Below are 20965 nucleotides of genomic sequence, written 5' to 3' on the forward strand. Positions count from 1 at the left end.
ATTGACAAAAAATTAAAAAAATGTGACAAAAAAATGATGAATAATTTACAAAAAATTACGAAAAAATGATGAACGTGTGACAAAAATGTGAGAAAACTTAGACAAAAAATTGACAAAAACGGACAAAAAAATTTGACGAAAAAATGATGAAAAAGTGGCAAAAATGTCACAAAAATTGACAAAAAAATTGGCAAAAAATGAAACAAAAAATTGACAAAAAATGATGAAAAATGATGAAAAATTTACAAAAATGTCACAAAAAAGACCAAAAAAATGACAAAGTGACAAAAAAAATGATGAAAAATTTACAAAAATTGACGAAAAAATTATTAAAAAGTGGCAAAAATGTCACAAAAAATTTACAAAAAAGGACAATTTTTTTTACAAAACCCTCCCAAAAAATGCTGGAAAAAAATGTGATGACGTGAGGAAAAGGATCCATTTAGATGAGTTTTGTAGGTCTTTCAAATGAGGCGTTACACTGGCAAACAGGATTTGGGTAAAGCTGAACTGGAGAAGATGCTCTCGGTTCAGGCGGGAGTTAAGAGGTTAAACAGCCTCATCAAAGCAACAACATCAGCAGCTTTTTACCATCTGGAAAACCTTCAGATCAGAGGAACAGAGTCAGAACCAGACTGAGACTGATCCAGCAGAACCAGGAAGTGCCACCACATTAGTCCAGTGCTCCGGTCTCCTGTCACTCAGAGAAGGTTCATTCTGGAAAGCAAACTTCTGCAATAACAATAAAGTACGTCTCAGCTTTTCAGCCTAAGCCACATCTCTATCAGCCAGCCCCGGGGCAGCTGTCGATAGCTGACCTCTGACCTCATCGAGATATTTACACTTATTATTTATATTTCTGCATGAATGACCTCAGGAGATGGTCCTTATACAGAGGAGCAGGTGTTGTTTCATGAATGTGCAGTAAAGATCTCAGTCAGAGTCGACAGGTTTAAACTTTACAGCCATGACTTAGTTTGGACGAGACTTTAGTGCTTTAAAGGAGACGCGATAAAAGCTTTGGTTTTTGTTTGAGCTGAGCTTTGAATAAAAGATGAGTCTAATTTTATGAAGCAGCTGTTTTTCATTTATTATAAAAAATCAAATCAAATCAAAGATCGATCAACATGGGGAAAATAATTGTGATTATTTTGTTTCCAAAATACGTCTAAATGTCAGAATGTTTCCTCTGCTGCGTTTCTTATTTATTCTGCTGATAAATGTGTTTCACACATGATTCATGAGTTTCTGTTTGAATCCATCATCAGTGAGCGAGGGAGGGATGAGGGAGGGGGGGGCAAAGCCAGGTGAGGGGAGGGAGGGGGGGCAGAGCAGGGTATCACTGACACCAAAGCCCCATTTCGACAGGACCGGACCAGAGCGGTTTGAAGGTGTTTCCACAGCCTATAAACTCCAAACCGCTCCAGCCCCAGACCACTGCAGCCATGGGGTCTGGAGCGGTTTGGGGGGAAAGGGGAGGGGCTTGGTCAGGCCAATAGTCAGTTTGCAGATTCAAAGTTTCTGTCATGATGGTTCACAGAAACACAGACATGTTTCCATCTCACAGCCTCGGCCTGACTTTGATGTGAAATCATTGAATTATTGCCCACATGAGAGGAGCGAGGTCTCGTAACTCCCGCTTTTATTTTTGAATTCACTGTTGAGCTAAAAGCACCTGAGCCTCGGCCCTAATGGTCTCATGTAGATACAAAGGACTAAAGCTCAGTGACATCAGGCTGTGTTTGTCGCCACATGTGTATGAATGACCTTGGCCACGCCCACAACCACCCAGACTTTACCCTAAAGACACTTGAAACACAAACCCCCCCCCCCCTACATGAACCGGTCTGAAGTGAACCGGACTCTAGTGCTGTCGAAATGGGCAAAGACATGTTTGGAAACCCCTGTGGTTCACACTGGAGCTGAGACAGAGGAAGGTTCTACTCAGTTATATTTAAGTACATGTACTTGAGTAACTTTTAGAAGTAAATACACTGCTTTGAGTAGTACTTTGATCAGACGAGTATAATACAGATGAAATTAAAAAAACTAAATCCACAGACAAAATATCGGACTTGGATCGCAGTACTTTGTTCTGCAATACCGAGTATCGATACTTTTTCAACAGCACCACAAGGACCACGACCTCAGGAAGTACCACAAACAACACGTTTACTGACGATTTTTACAAAGTATAAGCCGCTCTGGGGATTCGATGAGGTAAAACATATTACAAATCATAATTATTGTATCGCAATACGTATCGGATCGGCCCCTGAGTATCGTGATACGTATCGGATCGGCCCCTGAGTATCGAGATACGTATCGGATCGGCCTCTGAGTATCGTGATACGTATCGGCCCCTGAGTATCGTGATACGTATCGGATCGGCCCCTGAGTATCGAGATACGTATCGGATCGGCCCCTGAGTATCATGATACGTATCGGCCCCTGAGTATCGTGATACGTATCGGATCGGCCCCTGAGTATCGTGATACGTATCGGATCGGCCCCTGAGTATCGAGATACGTATCGGATCGGCCCCTGAGTATCATGATACGTATCGGATCGGCCCCTGAGTATCGAGATACGTATCGGATCGGCCCCTGAGTATCGAGATACGTATCGGATCGGCCCCTGAGTATCGAGACACATATCGGATCATAAGTGGATGGTCCCAGCCCTAGTGTCTAATGCACTTTCCTTCCCGAGCTCATATAAACTGTTCATTTCTACTATTTTATCAGATTAGCAACAGTCTTTAACAAATGTGTCAGAGTAAAACAATATTCTCATTACTGTCAAGTCAAGTCAAGTCAAGTCAAGTCAAGTCAAGTCAAGTCAAGTCAAGTCAAGTCAAGTCAAGTCAAGTCAAGTCTTTGCTAATTATCGAATCAAAGGACCCAAAGCGACTGAATGTGGCGCATATTCATCCTCAGAAGTTGAACCTTGTCTCCTTTAACTTCGCCCTGACTCCTCTCTCTCTCTCCCGCGCCTCGCGCACGGGCTCGCGCACGGGCAGCGCGCACAGTCTGCGGGGCGGACACGCGGACAGATGGACGCGCCGCTCGCGCTGGAGCTCAGGAGCTGAAGGACATCGCGGCGCGCAGCTCATAAGCGGCTTTAATCGGTTAATTTGGCTGCGGGGCGTCTCGCGCGCGGCTCGTCCCGAGGACCAGGAGTTTCCCCCCCGAGGCTTTGTCTGCGCAACTTTTGCCCCGCTTTTATGACGTGTTTTTCGGGTTGACGATGACCGCGTGAGTTTGGAGCGCGCGCCTGGTTTGGTTCGTCCTTTTACGCACAGCCAAAGCGCGTACGAAGCGGTGTCTCGGTCCCTGCGCCGACGCCATGGCGGCACCGGGAGCGGCCCGGGAGCGGAGCTGATGTGCGGTGAGGACCAGGCGGAGGGGCCCCGGCGGAGATGGAGGTGGTTAACGGGACGGAGGCGGGAGACCCGGAGGAGCGCGGCCATAACGTGCCCGCGCTGGTGTTCGGGGTGCTGCTCATCATCGTGATCACCTGCGGGAACGTGCTCGTGTGTCTGAGCGTGTTCATGGAGCGCGCGCTCAAGACCACCACGAACTACTTCATCGTGAGCCTGGCGGTGGCGGACCTGATGCTGGCGGTGCTCGTGCTGCCGCTGTTCGTGTACTCGGAGGTGAGCGCGTAACGGCGCGTAACGGCGCGTAACGGCGCGTAACGGCGCGTAACGGCGCGTAAAGGCGCTTAGGCCGCGGGGGGCGAGAGGGCATTAGGGGAGAGACCACCTGCACCGACTCTCTGGATCTAATGCTCTTATGAAGTCACTCTCACAGTAAGAGGAGGAAGTTTTCTAAAATCACACTTTAAGCCCAATGAAAGAGTGAAAGTGGAGGAAAAGTGAGAGAAAGAATGTGAGGCTTAAATACAGAACTTTAGCCTCTATATCAGTGGTTCTCAACCTTTTAGAGCCGCGACCCCCATTATAACAGTTAATTAGGATCGTGACCCCCGCCCGGGTCTGACCATGGGAAACACAGGGACATTAACCCCTTAACTCCCACCTGAACCGAGCACATTTTCTCTAGTTTGGCTTTACCCCAATCCAAAAGCTTCTGGGAAAAAGGGGAGAAAATAGCGACAAAACTGAGACGAAAACATGATGGGAATGTAACAAAAATGTGACAAAAAAAAATGACAAAAAAATGACAAAAAAGTGACAAAAAATGACAAAAATGTGACAAAAATGTGATAAAAAAATGACAAAAAAATGACAAAAAAGTGACAAAAAATGACAAAAATGTGACAAAAATGTGATTAAAAAATGACAAAAATGTGACAAAAAACGACAAAAAAATGACAAAAATGTGACAAAAAATGTAACAAAAAAATGACAAAAATGCTGAAAACACATCTGATGACGTGAGTAAAAAGATCCTCTCGGTTCAGGCGGGAGTTAAGAGGTTAATCTATATAACTCTTAAAAAACAAAGTAAAAACAAAAATGAATTAAATTTAGAACAAATAATGCCCCCCCTGGTAAAACAGCATGTTTGCTACGACACCATAATAATAATATTAAAATACATATTTTATCTATATGCTCTGGCGACCCCCCAAATTTGTCTCGTGGGCCCCGACCCCCACGTTGAGAAGCCCTGCTCTATATCAGGGGGAGGCAGGTTTGCGTCATGGTCGGTTTTCTTCATTGCCAAAACACCTACAGGGAAGAAGCCTCACCGTTAAAGCCTGAAGTAAAGAACTTTCTTTAAAGAAGTGGTTCTCCAGTGGTTTAGGATCGGGACCCACCTTTACCCTCGGATGACAAGCCACGCCCCAAAAACAGCTGTGATTTGTCATAAATCGTATAAAATATTGCATTTTCAACCAATTTTTTGTAATCATTATTATTGAACGAGCAGTAGATCTGCTTTTAAGGTGAGACACTGCAGGTGAACACAGGGGCGCAGATAGGTTTTTGAAACTGGGGGGGACAAAGCTGCTCAGGCATGACAACCTATCAAACTTAATTGCCCATCATTGCAAGACAATAATGCGTATTGGTACGGTTTCTAATCACTCACCAAGCATGCCACATGACGTATGAAAAAGCAGTCCTGACGTAGGCTACACTGTCTGATAACCAAGTAAACCAACAGCTCGCGTTTCGCATTTTGACACACGCACAGCCCAGTCAACACAAACACATGAGCGCAATACCGTTTCTCGCCGCATATCAAAGTGAATGGTCAAGGGAGGCGCTGTTTCGCACATTGCAAAATGCTTGCAAGATATTTTTCTTCATAAAAGTGAGGGGGACGGATCCAGGTGAATGAAAATCTGGGTACGTCATGTCCCCCCCGTCCCCCCCGCTATCTGCGCCCATGGGTGAACAGGGAAAACATGTATATTTACAGATATCAATGTGAAACTGTTGCTGTCGATCAGTGGCATAAATGTCATTTTATCTTTTCATATCAGAACAAGGTGTTTTATGCCTAAAATGCCCCAAATTTTCCATCTTTTCGGCGACGAAATCTGAATAATGGACAGAGCTACATTCAAATGTGTGTGTGGTGACGCATTGTTGGCTGGCTGAACGCGTGCGTAAGAAAGTAAAAAATGCCCAAAACGTAAAAATGTCGTTGGATATGTCAATCCATTTATTGCAATGAAAGGTGATTATTATGGGAAAAACTGAAAACCAAATAGTTAATAACTCACAGTTAAAGGATGTTTTGTAAGATTCCCAGCACGGTCAAAACCGTGTGCTCCAGTAGCGCCACACCGGTCACTAATTGGCGCACCTCTTAAGTAAATGGGCCACTCCCAGAGCGCCCCCTAATGGCTCCACCATACCGGCTCCTAATTGTTCATGGCCACAAGACATAACGATTACAAATGAAATACAAGTGGAGCAAAATAAACAGTACCTTCATTTACACAAAAGAAACAAGGTTCAACCCAAAAATAAGAATTTGAGTACAATACAAGATAACACTTTCAGGTTTTTCTTTAAACCTTTTTTCATTCTATTGGGTTTTCTTTTTCAAAACCATAACATTTATGTTTACCAAACACCAAAATATACACACATTGCTAATGCCATTCAAGTTTTATCTGTGTACACGATTTGCCACTTTTGTTTCTCCTGTATGTCACACAGGTATTTTCTTGGACATTTTTGGTTGGGTGTGTCAGATCTCTTAGACTTTTGATTCTTTAAAGCATTTGTTGGGCGATGTGCATTGATTTGGGCAAATTCATTGTTTTGTCCTTTACAAACTTTCCAGTATTGTCCACATTTGTCACTTTTTTCTTGAACAGCGTTTTTCCTTTTCACTTTTGGCACAGCCTTTTTGTGCTTCATTTCCTTTTCGTTTCTTTCAGCTTCTCCTGTGAAGCGTCCTTGAGCTTTGCCCCCTGTGAGCACCCTTACTTTCTTCACTGTTCCTTTTTCCAAGAAATCTTTCCTGGAGTTTACGTGTTTACATTGTGTTCCACTTACAATCCAACCCAACGGAGTTTTTACAGCAAAAGGTCCATTATTTTGGCAATTAACAACCTTTTGTGGTTCGTGCAATTTTGGAGCATTTAATCCGATAACCAATTCAACATTTGAATTAATTTCAGGAACATCAATGTGACTCAAGTATGACCACTGTTCAATATCCCCTTTGGAGACAACATTGTCCTTTGTAATTGGCAGTACCTTTTGTGTGTACACATCAGGAATGTTATAGAACATTGCATCATTAACATTAGAGACAAAAAGATCATGAATCAGGTAAGTTGACATGGTTTGTTCAGACGACATTGTCTGTAAACTAATTTGTGTCTTTTTTCCTTTCAAGTTTAGCTTTTGCATCAGTGATTCAGAACAAAAACTGGATGTTGAACCATTGTCCAGAAGTGCATATGTTTGAATGATTTTTTTGCTTTTGTTCGACTTTACATTTACAGGAAGTACCGAAAACTTTACCCCGGTTTGGTCTTTGCCTGGTTTGACAGTAGTGAAAGTACAGTGAACAGTTGGGTTACTCTCATAAGTTTCAGTGTTCACAGATTTGTCCACTTTGACAGCAAGATGTAGCACAGTTGGATGGTTGAGGTTACACTTTTCACATACAACACGTTTACCGCACTGTTTACTGAAATGTCCATAGTTTAGGCATTTGAAACAATGTCTTTTTTCTCTCACGAAATCAATCTTGTCATTGTGTTGCTGGCATTTAAACTGAGCACAAAGAGAATCCTGTTCAGAACAAAACAAACAACTTGGGTCTCTGTCATTTACAGTACGTACATTTGTGGCAAAATTCAGTTCATGTCTCATTTTCGGTCTTTGACTTTCAACTTTAAATGTGAGTTCTTTCAACAGTTTGAGCTTGAATGTCTCCAAACACTGGATCTGACAATATTTTAACTTCACGTTCAACAAATCTGACGACATCACAGAACCTTGGTCTACGTTCCAGTGTGTCTTGAATGTCACAAGCAATACTTCTGAATTTCTCTTTCATTTTGTAGGGTAGTTTGGAGATTGCAACTTTAAGATTTGACGACATGTCCAGTTCTCCCATTTCACTTAAATCAGACATTGCATTTTGACACGCTGTAAGAAACAAAGCATAATCATGCAGCAGTGACACATTTTCAGCCTTAATGTTGGGCCAGTTCAAAACCTTTTGCATGTGTGAGTCTTGTTTCATTTCCAAAGTGTTCTTGTAGAAGTGCTTTGGCCTTTTCAAATCCTGCTTCCGGTGGCATATGCAAACAGCTTTGTACCAGTTGGACGTCCCGTGGTGTATCTTTCCAGAAAATACAAGCAGTCACCTCTTGAGGAGCACTTGTTTTCCACACAGTGCTTGAATGCTTGAATGAAAACTTTATATCTCAGTGGATCGCCTTCAAAAATTGGAATGTCTCTGGGAGGAAGTTGAGTGGCATTCTGCTGCTGAATGAGGAGGTCTGAAATTTCATTCTGCTTTTGTAAAAATTGCACAAGCAAATTGTTTTGTTCTTGTGTTTGTACAGCTGAACTTTGAGTTGCTTGGGTTTCTGGTTGAGTGACAGGGATAACTGTTGACCGTTTGATTTCTGGTTTGGTCGAATACAACACATTTACAGTTTGCATGTTTGCCTGTCTGGTTGTAGTTTCACTTTGAGTGACTTTTGGTTTGGTGTCGGGATCACGTCTGCTTGCCTTCGAAACATAAGAGTTCATGCCATCGCTGTATGTTTCTAGAACGGCAAGTTCAGCGTCGGCAGCTTTTATTTCTGCTTCCAATTCCACCTTTCCACCTTTTTTTCCACCTAATGGCTCCACCAGTATGGTTTCATTTTATTAATGAATGAGTTGCCAAGACTTTCTCAGAGGGGATTCAGGATTTCTTTAGTTTTAAAATAAGCTGTTTTTAGTGGGAAATGTTGTAAAAATGTAATTTCCGCCTCATTTTTTGACATTCAAAACTCAATAAATGGGGCTTAAGGGATTAAATAATAAAAAATCCCTCTGAAAAAATCCTCCAAATATAGTTCAGTCCGAGGCTGGAAAATGTGAAGTCTTTAGGTCCGACTGACGTGGACATAGTGTCGCCACAATGACAGAAACATGTGTTTGGAGAAAAAGGCCCTTGAAATTGTGTTCTCCCATATAAGTCTATGGGGGAACTTTGAATCAGCGCAATATTTAAACATGTTATTGTGAAGATTAGGCACGTTTTCTGTTTCCAGGTGAAAGTTTATATGTTCAGAGACAGATTTGGCCCAAAACCTGAAAACTGAAAAAAATTGAGTTCTGCCTGTAGTGTCTCCCCTTAAGAGAAAAACAACCCGATAATATGACTTTAACAGACTCTGGTGCAGTTTCAGATGGTACATATGGAAGAAGAAAAGAAAGGTTCCCTCGACTCACTGAAAATGGTTCCGCGTCCCACTTTTGGGTCACAGTTTTACGCTGCATGACCAAGTGGGATGTCCTGCCAGGATGCTTTAAAATACTGCATTTTTAGAGTACTTTAGCAGGTATTTGATCTCTTGTTTGCACAATAATATTCCTCAAAATCAGGCCTGACGTTGTCTACCCCTGCTGTATAGATTAACCTCTTAACCCCCACCTGGACCGGGCGCTTGTTCTCCAGTTTGGCTTTACCCCAATCCAAAAGCTTCTCGAAAATACTGACAAGAAAACGACAAGAAAACACAACAAAAAAGCGCTGAGAGTAGAAGAAAAAACGGATAAAAAGAGCAAGAAAATGTGACAAGAAAATGTGACAAGAACAGAAAGATAAATAAGCGATGACAGTTCGGCGAAATAGTGGAATCAAAAGAGCGACAAGAAAAGTGGCAAAAATGTGACAAAAAAATGACAAAAATGTGATAAAAATGTGACAAAAATATGATAAAAAAAATGACAAAAAAGTGACAAAAAAATGACAAAAATGTGACAAAAAAATGACAAAAATGTGATCAAAAATGTGACAAAAAAATGACAAAAATGTGACAAAAAAATGACAAAAATATGATAAAAATGTGATAAAAATGTGACAAAAATATGATTAAAAAAATGACAAAAAATGACAAAAAAATGACAAAAATGTGATAAAAATGTGATAAAAAATGACAAAAATGTGACAAAAAAATGACAAAAAAGTGACAAAAAAATGACAAAAATGTGATAAAAAAATGACAAAAATGTGACAAAAATATGACAAAAAAATGACAAAAATATGACAAAAAAATGACAAAAATGTGACAAAAAAATGACAAAAATGTGACAAAAATGTGACAAAAAAACGACAAGAAAACGCAACAAAAAAGCGCTGAGAGTAGAAGAAAAAACGGATAAAAAGAGCAAGAAAATGTGACAAGAAAACATGACAAGAAAACATGACAAGAACGCCACAGAAAGAGATAAATAAGCGATGACAGTGCGGCAAAATAGTTTTGTAGGTGTTGTAATGAGGCACAGGCCAATAGGCTGTAAGCTCCAGTCAAGAAGCTTTTAGATTTGGGTAAAACTGAACTGGAGAAAGTGTGCTCGGTGGTAAGAGGCTCTCAAACCATTTATTTTGCTCTTTCTTCACCAAATCCTTACCGAGATGGATGGCACATATTCCACAGGAGCCGAATCTGCTGCTACATTCACGTTTTCAGTGAAAGAGTCGGACTTTGTCTCAGTATGTGAATCCTCCACGTCTGCAGTGACTAAAAGGAGCACGTTGTGGTCACTTTTATCGGTTGCTCATTGATTGATTCATCAAAATCTCAGGCTCCGTCGTGTCTTTGCTTCGTTGAACCTGTAGAATGGTTTGAGTCTTGCTCAGTCTCCTCAGATCAGCAGATGAACCGCCCTGATCTCAGTTAAACTCTCCTGAAATACACAACATTGTCTCGTCGCTCGACTCCCATCAGCTCCAAAGGAATGATCTCCTCAGGGGGATCAGGAACTAGAGAAGCGGCTCATGAGATGTTGTTTATGTTTGAGAGATTTTGAGATAATGTCCAGACTGAGACATTTGGACATGCAGGCACTTTGAATATGTTGGAGTTGAAGGATTTGGGAGTTATTCATAAGACATTTAGACATCTAGTTTTATGAAGCTTAAAGAGACGAGATGCTAGTTGGTCATTTTATGCTCACTGCTGCCACCTCAGGTCTTATGTGTAACTGCAGCTGCCGTGTTAAAGGGATGTTTCAGGATGTCTGACATAGGGCCTCGTTTCCTCGTTATCCAGAGTGTTGCTGATTTCTGGAGATATTTTCTTTTTGTAATTCATGCAGTTCTTATGTTTGAAGAGTTTCGTAGCGCTAGGCTAATGCTAGGCTAGTGCATGTCTATGGTATCAGCTAGCCTGCATTAAAAACAGTGTGACCCGCTCCACAGAGCACCTGAGGCAAATCACTGATAACACCAGACTAACCATATAAATAAACTTCGTAACGTTCATTGTGTCTACTTGTATTCTAGTATCACGTTTTAGGTTTGTTTTTGCCAGACACTAAGGTTAGAGATGTTAAAGGTAAAAGATCTTTAATATCTCTAACCTTAGTGTCTGGCAAAAACAAACCTAAAACGTGATACTAACCATATAAACGTCTGTGCCCATAGAATAGTTTAAAACACCTTATATTTGAGCAGCATCAGCTTCGTGGTTGTATAAGCTACGCGGCGGCGGAGTGATCTGCTAGAAAATAGTCCCTCAGAAAGTGATCGTTCATGTGATGCAGGTCAGTTATATTCCAAACATCAGACATGTATATGGTTAGTCTGGTGTTATCAGTGACTCAGGTGCTCTGTGGAGCGGGTCACACTGTTTTTAATGCAGGCTAGCTGATACCATAGACATGCACTAGCCTTGCATTAGCCTAGCGCCACGAAACTCTTCAAACATAAGAACTGCATGAATTACAAAAAAAAAATCTCCAGAAATCAGCAACACTCTGGATAACGAGGAAATGAGGCCCTATGTCAGAAATCCCTTTAAGCTCGTGCATGACGGCACTTCTGACCCGAAGTAACAGCTTTCTGAGTGACGGGATTTTAGAGGCAGTTGTGGTGAACAGGTCTGGGCTCATTCCTAACATTAGGACATGGCTGGAACATGTAGGGGGAGGAAAATACTTAGTTTTAACATTTTTAAACTCTGTACAGTCCCTTTAAATACTGTCAAATTCAAATATTTCACCAGAAAAAATCATTCAAATGAACTTTCTTAATGTTGGCAAACGGTGCAGTTTCACCTTGATCTGAAATGAATCCAAGTACGCCCAGGGGTCCCCGGACCACTGGTTGGGACTAGGGATGTCACGGTAACCGGTGTAGCGGTAAACCCCGGTAAAAATTTTGACGGTGAAAATTACCGTCTTGTTTTGTGTTTTTATTATTATCTCGGTGAATAACCGCACCCGCGGTGTCGGCACGGTGAGCCTCACCAGCCACCGTCTCATCTGCTGCAGTTTCCGCGGCTATTGTCAAATATAAAGCTACAGGCATCACAAAACTTAGATTAGTGTTGTGCTCAGTCTCCTGCACAGTTGCGCGCTGTGTCGGCGTAGCTTTGTTGTGCAGATGCATTAGCCGCTCCCGCTAGCTACGAAGTAAAAGCAGTAAAAGTTCACTTGTCGTAATATAAAGCCGTATAACTTTCACCTCAGCGTCAGCGCGATGTCTCATGCGGTTCATCGCCCTCAGTGGTGCGTCTGTTAGAGCAGGGTTAGTTTAATATAATAGATCCATGGGTTAGCGAGTAGACGAGCCTACAGTCAGCCGGCGGATGCGGGCGGCTGTAGCGCTGCTCAGGTGAAGTGAGGGAGCGAGAGGGCGAGCGAGAGGGCGAGCGAGAGGGCGAGCGAGAGGGCGAGCGAGAGGGCGAGCGAGAGGGCGAGCGAGAGGGCGAGCGAGAGGGCGAGCGAGAGGGCGAGCGAGAGGGCGAGCGTGGGGCAGCGGGGCTCACTCAGCCTGGAGCTGGAGGCTCCTACGGCTGAAGCCACGGGGAAATGGCATAATTGTATGTTATAGCAAGTAAGTTAGCGTTTTAGCTGAAATGCTGATGTGGGACTTTGGGTTGAAGGAGAATGTAACGAGTCGCCTCATAGTGCGGCTGCAGCGCCACCGCCAGTACATAAACATGTCCGGATACCTCCGCACGATGGCACAGTGCGTTACGGGGCTCCTGGTGGCAGATTGCAATAGATTCACTCTCGCCGCAGTTTTAGGAATTTAATAATGATGGTATTTTCCCAAATCTGCAAAGCGAAAGCTCACTGGAAGGACAACAACAGTTTTCCTGATATAGACGGTTTATCTTCGTTTCTGACGCTATAATAGTACATGTAATATCCTCGAAACATCAACAACACATCGTTATAGTTCCTTTACTTTGATGTGAAAAGGCTTTGTCTGTATTTTTTTTATGTAACAAGCACAGTTAAACTTTTTTGAAACGATTTCAGTTTGTGTAGGACTATCAATGCTTTCTGAACATATTAACACACATTTTTAAAAAAATACCGCGATAAAACCGAAAACCGTGATAATTTTGGTCACAATAACCGTGAGGTAAAATTTTCATACCGTGACAGCCCTAGTTGGGACACACAGTTCTTGGGTCTAAACATGTTCATGAACAGTGAATGATGTCACTACTTAAGAGCCTTAATGATAAATAAATAATAAGGAAAGCTTTGTAAATGTTTTAAAAGTGATTACATTAGCACCATGCCTGCATTTGATCGTATTATTCAACACGTTTTTGCAAAATTAGAAAAATTATTACAGCATGTGGTTATTATTACACAAAGAAGTGAACATTTGAGTGAACGTTTTCTATCAAGTAATTGTGATTAATTTGCCCTTTTATGAGGAATATCTGAGATTAATTTCAAAGTGCTTTTTAAACCCGGTCCAGGGACATTAACATTTGACAGAAGACTGGAAAACCAAAGGCTAAACTCAGTAATCAGATAAACTATATTATCTATGGGTGTTTAAAGATTCCGCCTCCTCATTTATGGACGTAGTGAACGAGGATGTGGATGATCTGAGAGAAGTGAATCCAGAGGTGAGGCTCAGACGGAGCCCAGCTGTTTCCTCACAGCCTCTGCTTCAAGTATTCAATGTATTACGATACTTGGTCCTGGGTATTTCAGCTCATAGTATTGCGATCCGATCCTATATTTTGTCCCAGCCCTAGTGCTCAATATATGGTACTACACATCGTTATACATGCCTTTCCGATGACATCATGAAGTAGATTACGCAGCACTACAACATGTAACACTCAAAGAGGAAACAGAAAACCTTCAACCCTCAACAGAGTCTCAGTCTCAGTGTTTAAGCTGCTCAAGACGTTAGCATGCTGCTGGTTAGCATTTAGCTTCAACCGTTGGCAGTTGATTCAATTAACTGTCAACGGCTTCAACACGATGAACACGTGTATCTCACATCTATGAACATGGGGAAATACTACAGTAGCAACATGCTGTATCCAAGGCTAGTTTGTGGTTCAGGGAAGCTAAATGCTAACAAGTAGCATGCTAACATCTTAAACACTGACTCACTGGTTTCTTCACATACACGTGCGTCTCTGCGGCCGTGTTTTTATCTTCTTGAGCGATGATTACGAGTCCATTAAAACGCCCCTGAGGAGAGATGTTGTTACATGTTGTAGCTGCATAATTCTACTTTGGTCTTCAAAATGGCCGCCATAACAACAAAAGTCACATGACTGAAAGGCCTGTATTTATATATCATTGTATCATGATGTGAATATAAATATGTTCGTCTGACCATAGTCTTTATTCAGAATGTATCACAACAGCTTAGGGCTGTGCAATTAATCGAAATTCGATTACGATTTCGATTACAACAGTAAACGATAGCAAAATTAGCATAATCGCAAAAAAACGGTTATAATTTTTTTTTTTTTTTTTCAATTTTTTTTTTCAATTTTTTTTCTTCAATTTTTTTCATTTTTTTTCTTTCTAATTTTTGTCACTTTTTAGCTGGATTTTTGTCCTTTTTTTATGGATTTTTGTCACTTTTTTGCTGGATTTTTGTCACTTTTTTGCTGGATTTTTGTCATTTTTTTGATGGATTTTTTTAAAGGCAACAAATAATCGTTTGAATAATCGTGATTTCAATTATGACAAAAATAATCGTGATTATTATTTTTTCAATAATCGAGCAGCCCTACTACAGCTTATTCAGCACAATAAAAACTTATATTTTGTGCACCTATAAAGTCCTTTAATCTTCAAATTAGGAATATATCTCACGGACTCTATCATGATATGTATTGTGAACGCTGTATCGGGATCGTGAAGTTGTTGGCAATACCAAGCCCTAATATGGGACGTGCGATATAGTGTCTCCAGATCATCCTTATCACAGCATTAGGTGATGCAATATCGAAAGAAGCCACAGTAATATATCGCCCTCTGACTCAGGTCTTTGCACTTGTTTTTGCTTCAGCTGAAACAAAAACCCAAACTAACAATGTGCAAAGAGTTTAGTTCAAACTGAGGCTCATTTTCGCCTCCTTGGTCCGTGGTCTTGATTGTGGGGGCGGTGGTGCAAGGACGTCCCGGGTTCGATTCCCACCTGGACGAGGCGTGTCCGTGTGGGTTTCCTCCTGGTACTCCGGTACCGCTAAAAACATGTACAATAGGCCTGTATGAATGATGATGGTCAGAGCTACACTGCAAAAAGTCATTTACTAGATTGTTTAAACGTCTCAATTTGAGCATAATCATCACATTTGTTGTTGTTTTGACTGGTTAAGATGTAGTCGGGCGTTTGACCTGGATTATTTCACTTGATCTAAGATGTTTCTGACTCGTTTCGATACATTTCGCCGTTATTTCAAGTACGTTTCTCTTCCAATGGGGTAAGAAAAATGATCCTATTGACAGTTTTACTTTCTTATTTCAAGCGAGATTTACCATAGAACCAATAGAACCAGCCTGAAATGTCCTCAAACTAGCAAAACAGTCTCGGTCAGATCAGGATAAAGTTCTAACTGAGTGAAAACCCCACAAAACAAGATGTATTTCCTCAGTTCAAGCCCCAGGGTAAAGTGCAGTTATACAGATGCTCCACAGAGATATAAATATAGTCCCATGTCAAGGGCTTTGTGACCATGTCTGTGAATCAATATTGTACTTCCTTCCTTCCTCCTTCCCTCAAATATTGCTGAGATGATAGGGCTGTGCAATTAATCGAAATTCGATTACGATTTCGATTACAACAGTAAACGATTACAAAATTAGCATAATCGCAAAAAATCGATTATAATTTTTATTTATTTATTTTTTTCAATTTTTTTTTTCAATTTTTTTCAATTTTTTTTTCTTCTAATTTTTAATTTTGGGATTTTTGTCACTTTTTTGCTGGATTTTTGTCACTTTTTTTTATGGATTTTTGTCTTTTTTTTTAATGGATTTTTGTCATTTTTTTAAATGGATTTTTGTCTTTTTTGATGGATTTTTGTTACTTTTTTTAATGGATTTTTGTCACTTTTTTAAATGGATTTTTGTCATTGTTTTAAATGGATTTTTGTCACTTTTTTGATGGATTTTTGTTACTTTTTTTAATGGATTTTTGTCACTTTTTTAAATGTATTTTTGTCATTTTTTTGCTGGATTTTTGTCATTTTTTTGATGGATTTTTGTCACTTTTTTTAATGGATTTTTGTCACTTTTTTGATGGATTTTTGTTACTTTTTTTAATGGATTTTTGTCACTTTTTTAAATGTATTTTTGTCATTTTTTTGCTGGATTTTTGTCATTTTTTTGATGGATTTTTGTCACTTTTTTGCTGGATTTTTGTCATTTTTTTGATGGATTTTTGTCACTTTTTTTAATGGATTTTTGTCACTTTTTTGCTGGATTTTTGTCATTTTTTTAAATGGATTTTTGTCACTTTTTTGCTGGATTTTTGTCATTTTTTTGATGGATTTTTGTCACTTTTTTTGATGGATTTTTGTCACTTTTTTAATGGATTTTTGTCACTTTTTTAAATGGATTTTTGTCACTTTTTTGCTGGATTTTTGTCACTTTTTTGCTGGATTTTTGTCACTTTTTTGATGGATTTTTTTCACTTTTTTGATGGATTTTTGTCACTTTTTTGCTGGATTTTTGTCATTTTTTTGATGGATTTTTGTCACTTTTTTAATGGATTTTTGTCACTTTTTTAAATGGATTTTTGTCTTTTTTTATGAATTTTTGTCACTTTTTTGCTGGATCTTTGTCTTTTTTTTAATGGATTTTTGTCACTTTTTTGCTGGATTTTTGTCACTTTTTTGCTGGATTTTTGTCACTTTTTTGCTGGATTTTTGTCTTTTTTAATGGATTTTTGTCACTTTTTTGCTGGATTTTTGTCACTTTTTTGCTGGATTTTTTTCACTTTTTTGATGGATTTTTGTCACTTTTTTGCTGGATTTTTGTCACTTTTTTGCTGGATTTTTGTCTTTTTTAATGGATTTTTGTCAGTTTTTTAATGGATTTTTGTCAGTTTTTTGATGGATTTTTGTCACTTTTTTGATGGATTTTTGTCACTTTTTGATGGATTTTTTTAAAGGCAACAAATAATCGTTTGAATAATCGTGATTTCAATTATGACAAAAATAATCGTGATTATTATTTTTTCAATAATCGAGCAGCCCTATGAGATGGTTTGGTGGAAACATCGCATTGTGCTTCTTTCTTTCTTTTTCTGGCAGCCCAGCCTTTACTCTGTGGTGTTTCCGCGTAGCTTTCATTAAAGTCCACATGACTTGTGCGTGACGTGTCGGGTATGCTAATCAGGTCGTGCATATTGAGTGGGACATGGCCTCCTCATGACGGTGATGGTGTTCGACAAGGAGGAATTCTCTCTCCTGTTCACTGTTTACATTGATGAATTGTCCTCGCGTGTCACTGGAACAACAATCGTCTCATTCATGCGGACGATCTCGTGATTGTCAGCCCATCATCAGTTCTGAACATGGCAAAGAACATTAAGTTTAATCCCATTAAGAGTAATATGATGATTATTAGGAAGGAGGAGCTCAGTCTGTGCTCTCCTCATGTGTTCAGAGGGTTTTGTGCCCCGCTGAGCTATAGGCGGTGCATCGTAGGGCTGCTCGATTATTGAAAAAATAATAATCACGATTATTTTTGTCATAATTGAAATCACGATTATTCAAACGATTATTTGTTGCCTTTAAAAAAAATCCAGCAAAAAAAGTGACAAAATTCCAGCAAAAAAAGACAAAAATCCAGCAAAAAAAGACAAAAATCCAGCAAAAAAAAGACAAAAATCCATAAAAAAATGACAAAAATCCAGCAAAAAAATGACAAAAATCCAGCAAAAAAAATGACAAAAATCCAGCAAAAAAGTGACAAAAATCCATCAAAAAAAGACGAAAATCCAGCAAAAAAATGACAAAAATCCAGCAAAAAAGTGACAAAAATCCAGCATAAAATGACAAAAATCCAGCAAAAAAAGACAAAAATCCAGCAAAAAAGTGACAAAAATCCAGCAAAAAAGTGACAAAAATCCAGCAAAAAAATTACAAAAATCCAGCAAAAAAGTGACAAAAATCCAGCAAAAAAGTGACAAAAATCCAGCAAAAAAAATGACAAAAATCCAGCAAAAAAATGACAAAAATCCAGCAGAAAAAAAGACAAAACTCCAGCAGAAAAATGACAAAAATCCAGCAAAAAAAGACAAAAATCCAGCAAAAAAGTGACAAAAATCCATTAAAAAAGTGACAAAAATCCAGCAAAAAAAGTGGCAAAAATCCAGCAAAAAAGTGACAAAAATCCAAAAATTAGAAAAAAAAAATTGAAAAAAAAAATAAAATAAAAATTATTATCGATTTTTTGCGATTATGCTAATTTTGTAATCGTTTACTGTTGTAATCGAAATCGTAATCGAATTTCGATTAATTGCACAGCCCTAGTGCATCGTCCTGAGACTGTGGCCTGTGACCACACCTAAAGGCTGTTGATGCAGGGCTGAGGTGGCCAGATGTTTGTGGACGCTCACATTCCCTCCTGTGAGGCGAGGTGAGACGTTCAGGACCTGATCTTGTGTTTCTAAATGCAGACTGTGGTGGAGCATCATCACATTACATTACACACAGAAGTGAATCCACTTTGTTTCTGGCGACGGTTTCACCAAACATCCATCAGAGACACAGAAAAACACTGATCTGGTGAGAGTCGCTGAATCCCGGAGTGTCCTCTTCTTTAGGGAGGTTGAATAAAGGCGAGGCAAGTTTAAACTTCGTAACGTTCATTGTGTCGACTTGTGTTCTAGTGTCACTTTTTAGGTTGGTTTTGTCAGACACTAAGGTTAGAGATGTTAAAGATCTTTTACCTTCACATGTTTCAGCGCCATCTGCAGGCCGTCATCAGAAGTATCACCGGCGTGCGGCGACGTGTCACTTATCAGCTGTTCTTACTTCCGAGGCGGGAAACGGAGCAGCGACACCATCAACCGGGACGAAGGAGCGTTTCTCCTGCCCCACACCTGGGACACCCTCCTCCAATGGCCACGCCCCCTGTCGCCCTGAATCCACCGGGCGGCAGGGGGCGTGGCCAGTCTGACGGACCTGCTGGGACCGTCAGACTGGTCCCGCCTCCTGGTATCAGGGGGCGTGATCATTGGAGGAGGGTGCCCCACACCTGGGACACCCTCCTCCTGTTGGGACCGTCAGACTGGTCACGCCTCGGAAGTAAGAACAGCTGATCAGTGACACGTCCCCGCACGCCGGTGATACTTCTGATGACGGCCTGCAGATGGCGCTGAAACATGTGAAGGTAAAAGATCTTTAACATCTCTAACCTTAGTGTCTGACAAAACCAACCTAAAAAGTGATGCAAGGCAAGTTTATTTGTAGAGCACAATTCATACACAAGGCAATTCAAAGTGCTTCACAGTTAAAGCAGCGTAAAATATAAGAAAAACAAATACAATCAATAAAAACATCAACATAAAATTAATCAATTACAGTAAGAGGCAAGAGTGCAGACAAAATACTTTCAGTTATATGTGTTTTTAAGTCTTGTTTGGACTATTTTTCTTGCTCGTTCACACAAAGTTGCCTCACCTCTGTGTTGTCGCTCCTTCTCCTCTGGACGTCAACATAAACAATTATCAATGACAGTAAGAGGCAAGAGTGCAGATAAAATACTCTCAGTCATATTCACAGGCGAAAAGAAGTGTTTTCAGCCTGGATTTGAACATTGTCAGAGACGCTTTCCTCCGTGACATTATCGTTTGGTAAGAGAAAGAACATGCGTGCCCAGAGTAGGTTAGAAAGATTGGAAGAACCTGTTCCTTTAGTTGTCATTACACTTCTGAGGACACATTTGGATCATCTCTATGGGCTAAATGTCTTATTATCTTCTGTCGTTTTCTTTTAAATCTATATATGTGGACCTCGTATGTGTTTGTCAACGTCATGAAGATACATGAACTGTGACAACGACAGGCGTGAAATCCAAATCTGTCGTGACCTTGGTGAAGAGTCAGAAGTTTATTGAAAATGTAAAACTGCACCATTTTTTGCCCTATTTTCCCGGTTGTGTCCAGTTTGCTTTAGATTAAATTCCCATCATTCTGTTTACTGGAATGGACACAGATGTTTTCAAAGGATAAATGAAGAGATGTTTTGTCTTTAAAGTGTCATAAAAACCGTACATTTCGCTGCAGCCCTGTGTTCCTCGCCGTCTCAGGGCTCGTTTTGCCGAGGCCTGAGTTGGTTTTAGGTGAGAGTTGGTTGTTCAGCTCGTTAGCGCTGTGGGGTGACCTCTCCGTGACCCGGTTAAGAGGCCCCTGCCCCGGCTCCGCCCCTCGCTCTAATCTTTGAAGTTACAGATCAGGATTAGGAACTGTTCACTTCCTGGTTTTATGAGTCAAACATGTCAATAGTTTGTCAGAATGTGTTGTTTTGCAGCACAATGTTGGAGGGAAAAACAAGTAAATGTGATGTTTCTGTTCGATTTATGATTCCTGCATTTACGGTCGTATCGTTTCATTAAGATTCTGCGATGTCAAAGTGCCAGTCATTTTTCATTCAGGGGCGTAAGCACCAAATTCTGGGCCCGAGGTACAAACTATCTTTTTGGACCCCCCTCATGTTTCTTGGTTTGACAGTGCAGTTGATTTATTTTGTTTTATAACTTTATTATTTACAGCGACCTAAAAATCTAGATTAGTCCTGGATACTTAGTTCATTGTTTTGTTTTTGTTTGTTGTGGACTCGATGTTTGACTTGAAATTTCATCTGGATCGGCTTCAGTTACAGAAATTGAATATCCTTCAATCCCGGTAGTGATGTAGATATTTAAATTGGTGGTGGAATATTCTGCATAATGATTATTAGCATCACATTAGGACGACTGCACCAGGGACAGAGGATATTTGTGCTGGGAAGAACAAATGTGTGACTTTAAAGTAGGCATTAAAGAGAAATATTATACTGTATGTGT

At 40.2% G+C, this 20965-nt stretch overlaps 1 protein-coding gene across 1 annotated transcript in view; it reads left to right on the forward strand.

Moving 5' to 3' along the window:
* Positions 1–3240: 3240 nt before the first annotated feature.
* Positions 3241–20965, forward strand: part of LOC306965977 (D(4) dopamine receptor-like) — a 62652-nt gene continuing 44927 nt past the window's right edge. Inside the window, exon 1 of the mRNA XM_079560601.1 lies at positions 3241–3658. Within this exon, the coding sequence (XP_079416727.1) occupies positions 3422–3658 (237 nt within the window). The 5' untranslated portion in view covers positions 3241–3421. The remainder of the gene's footprint in view (positions 3659–20965) is intronic.

This window comes from Gobius niger (genome assembly GCF_951799975.1).
Source record: "Gobius niger genome assembly, chromosome: 7".
Lineage (NCBI taxonomy): Eukaryota > Metazoa > Chordata > Actinopteri > Gobiiformes > Gobiidae > Gobius > Gobius niger.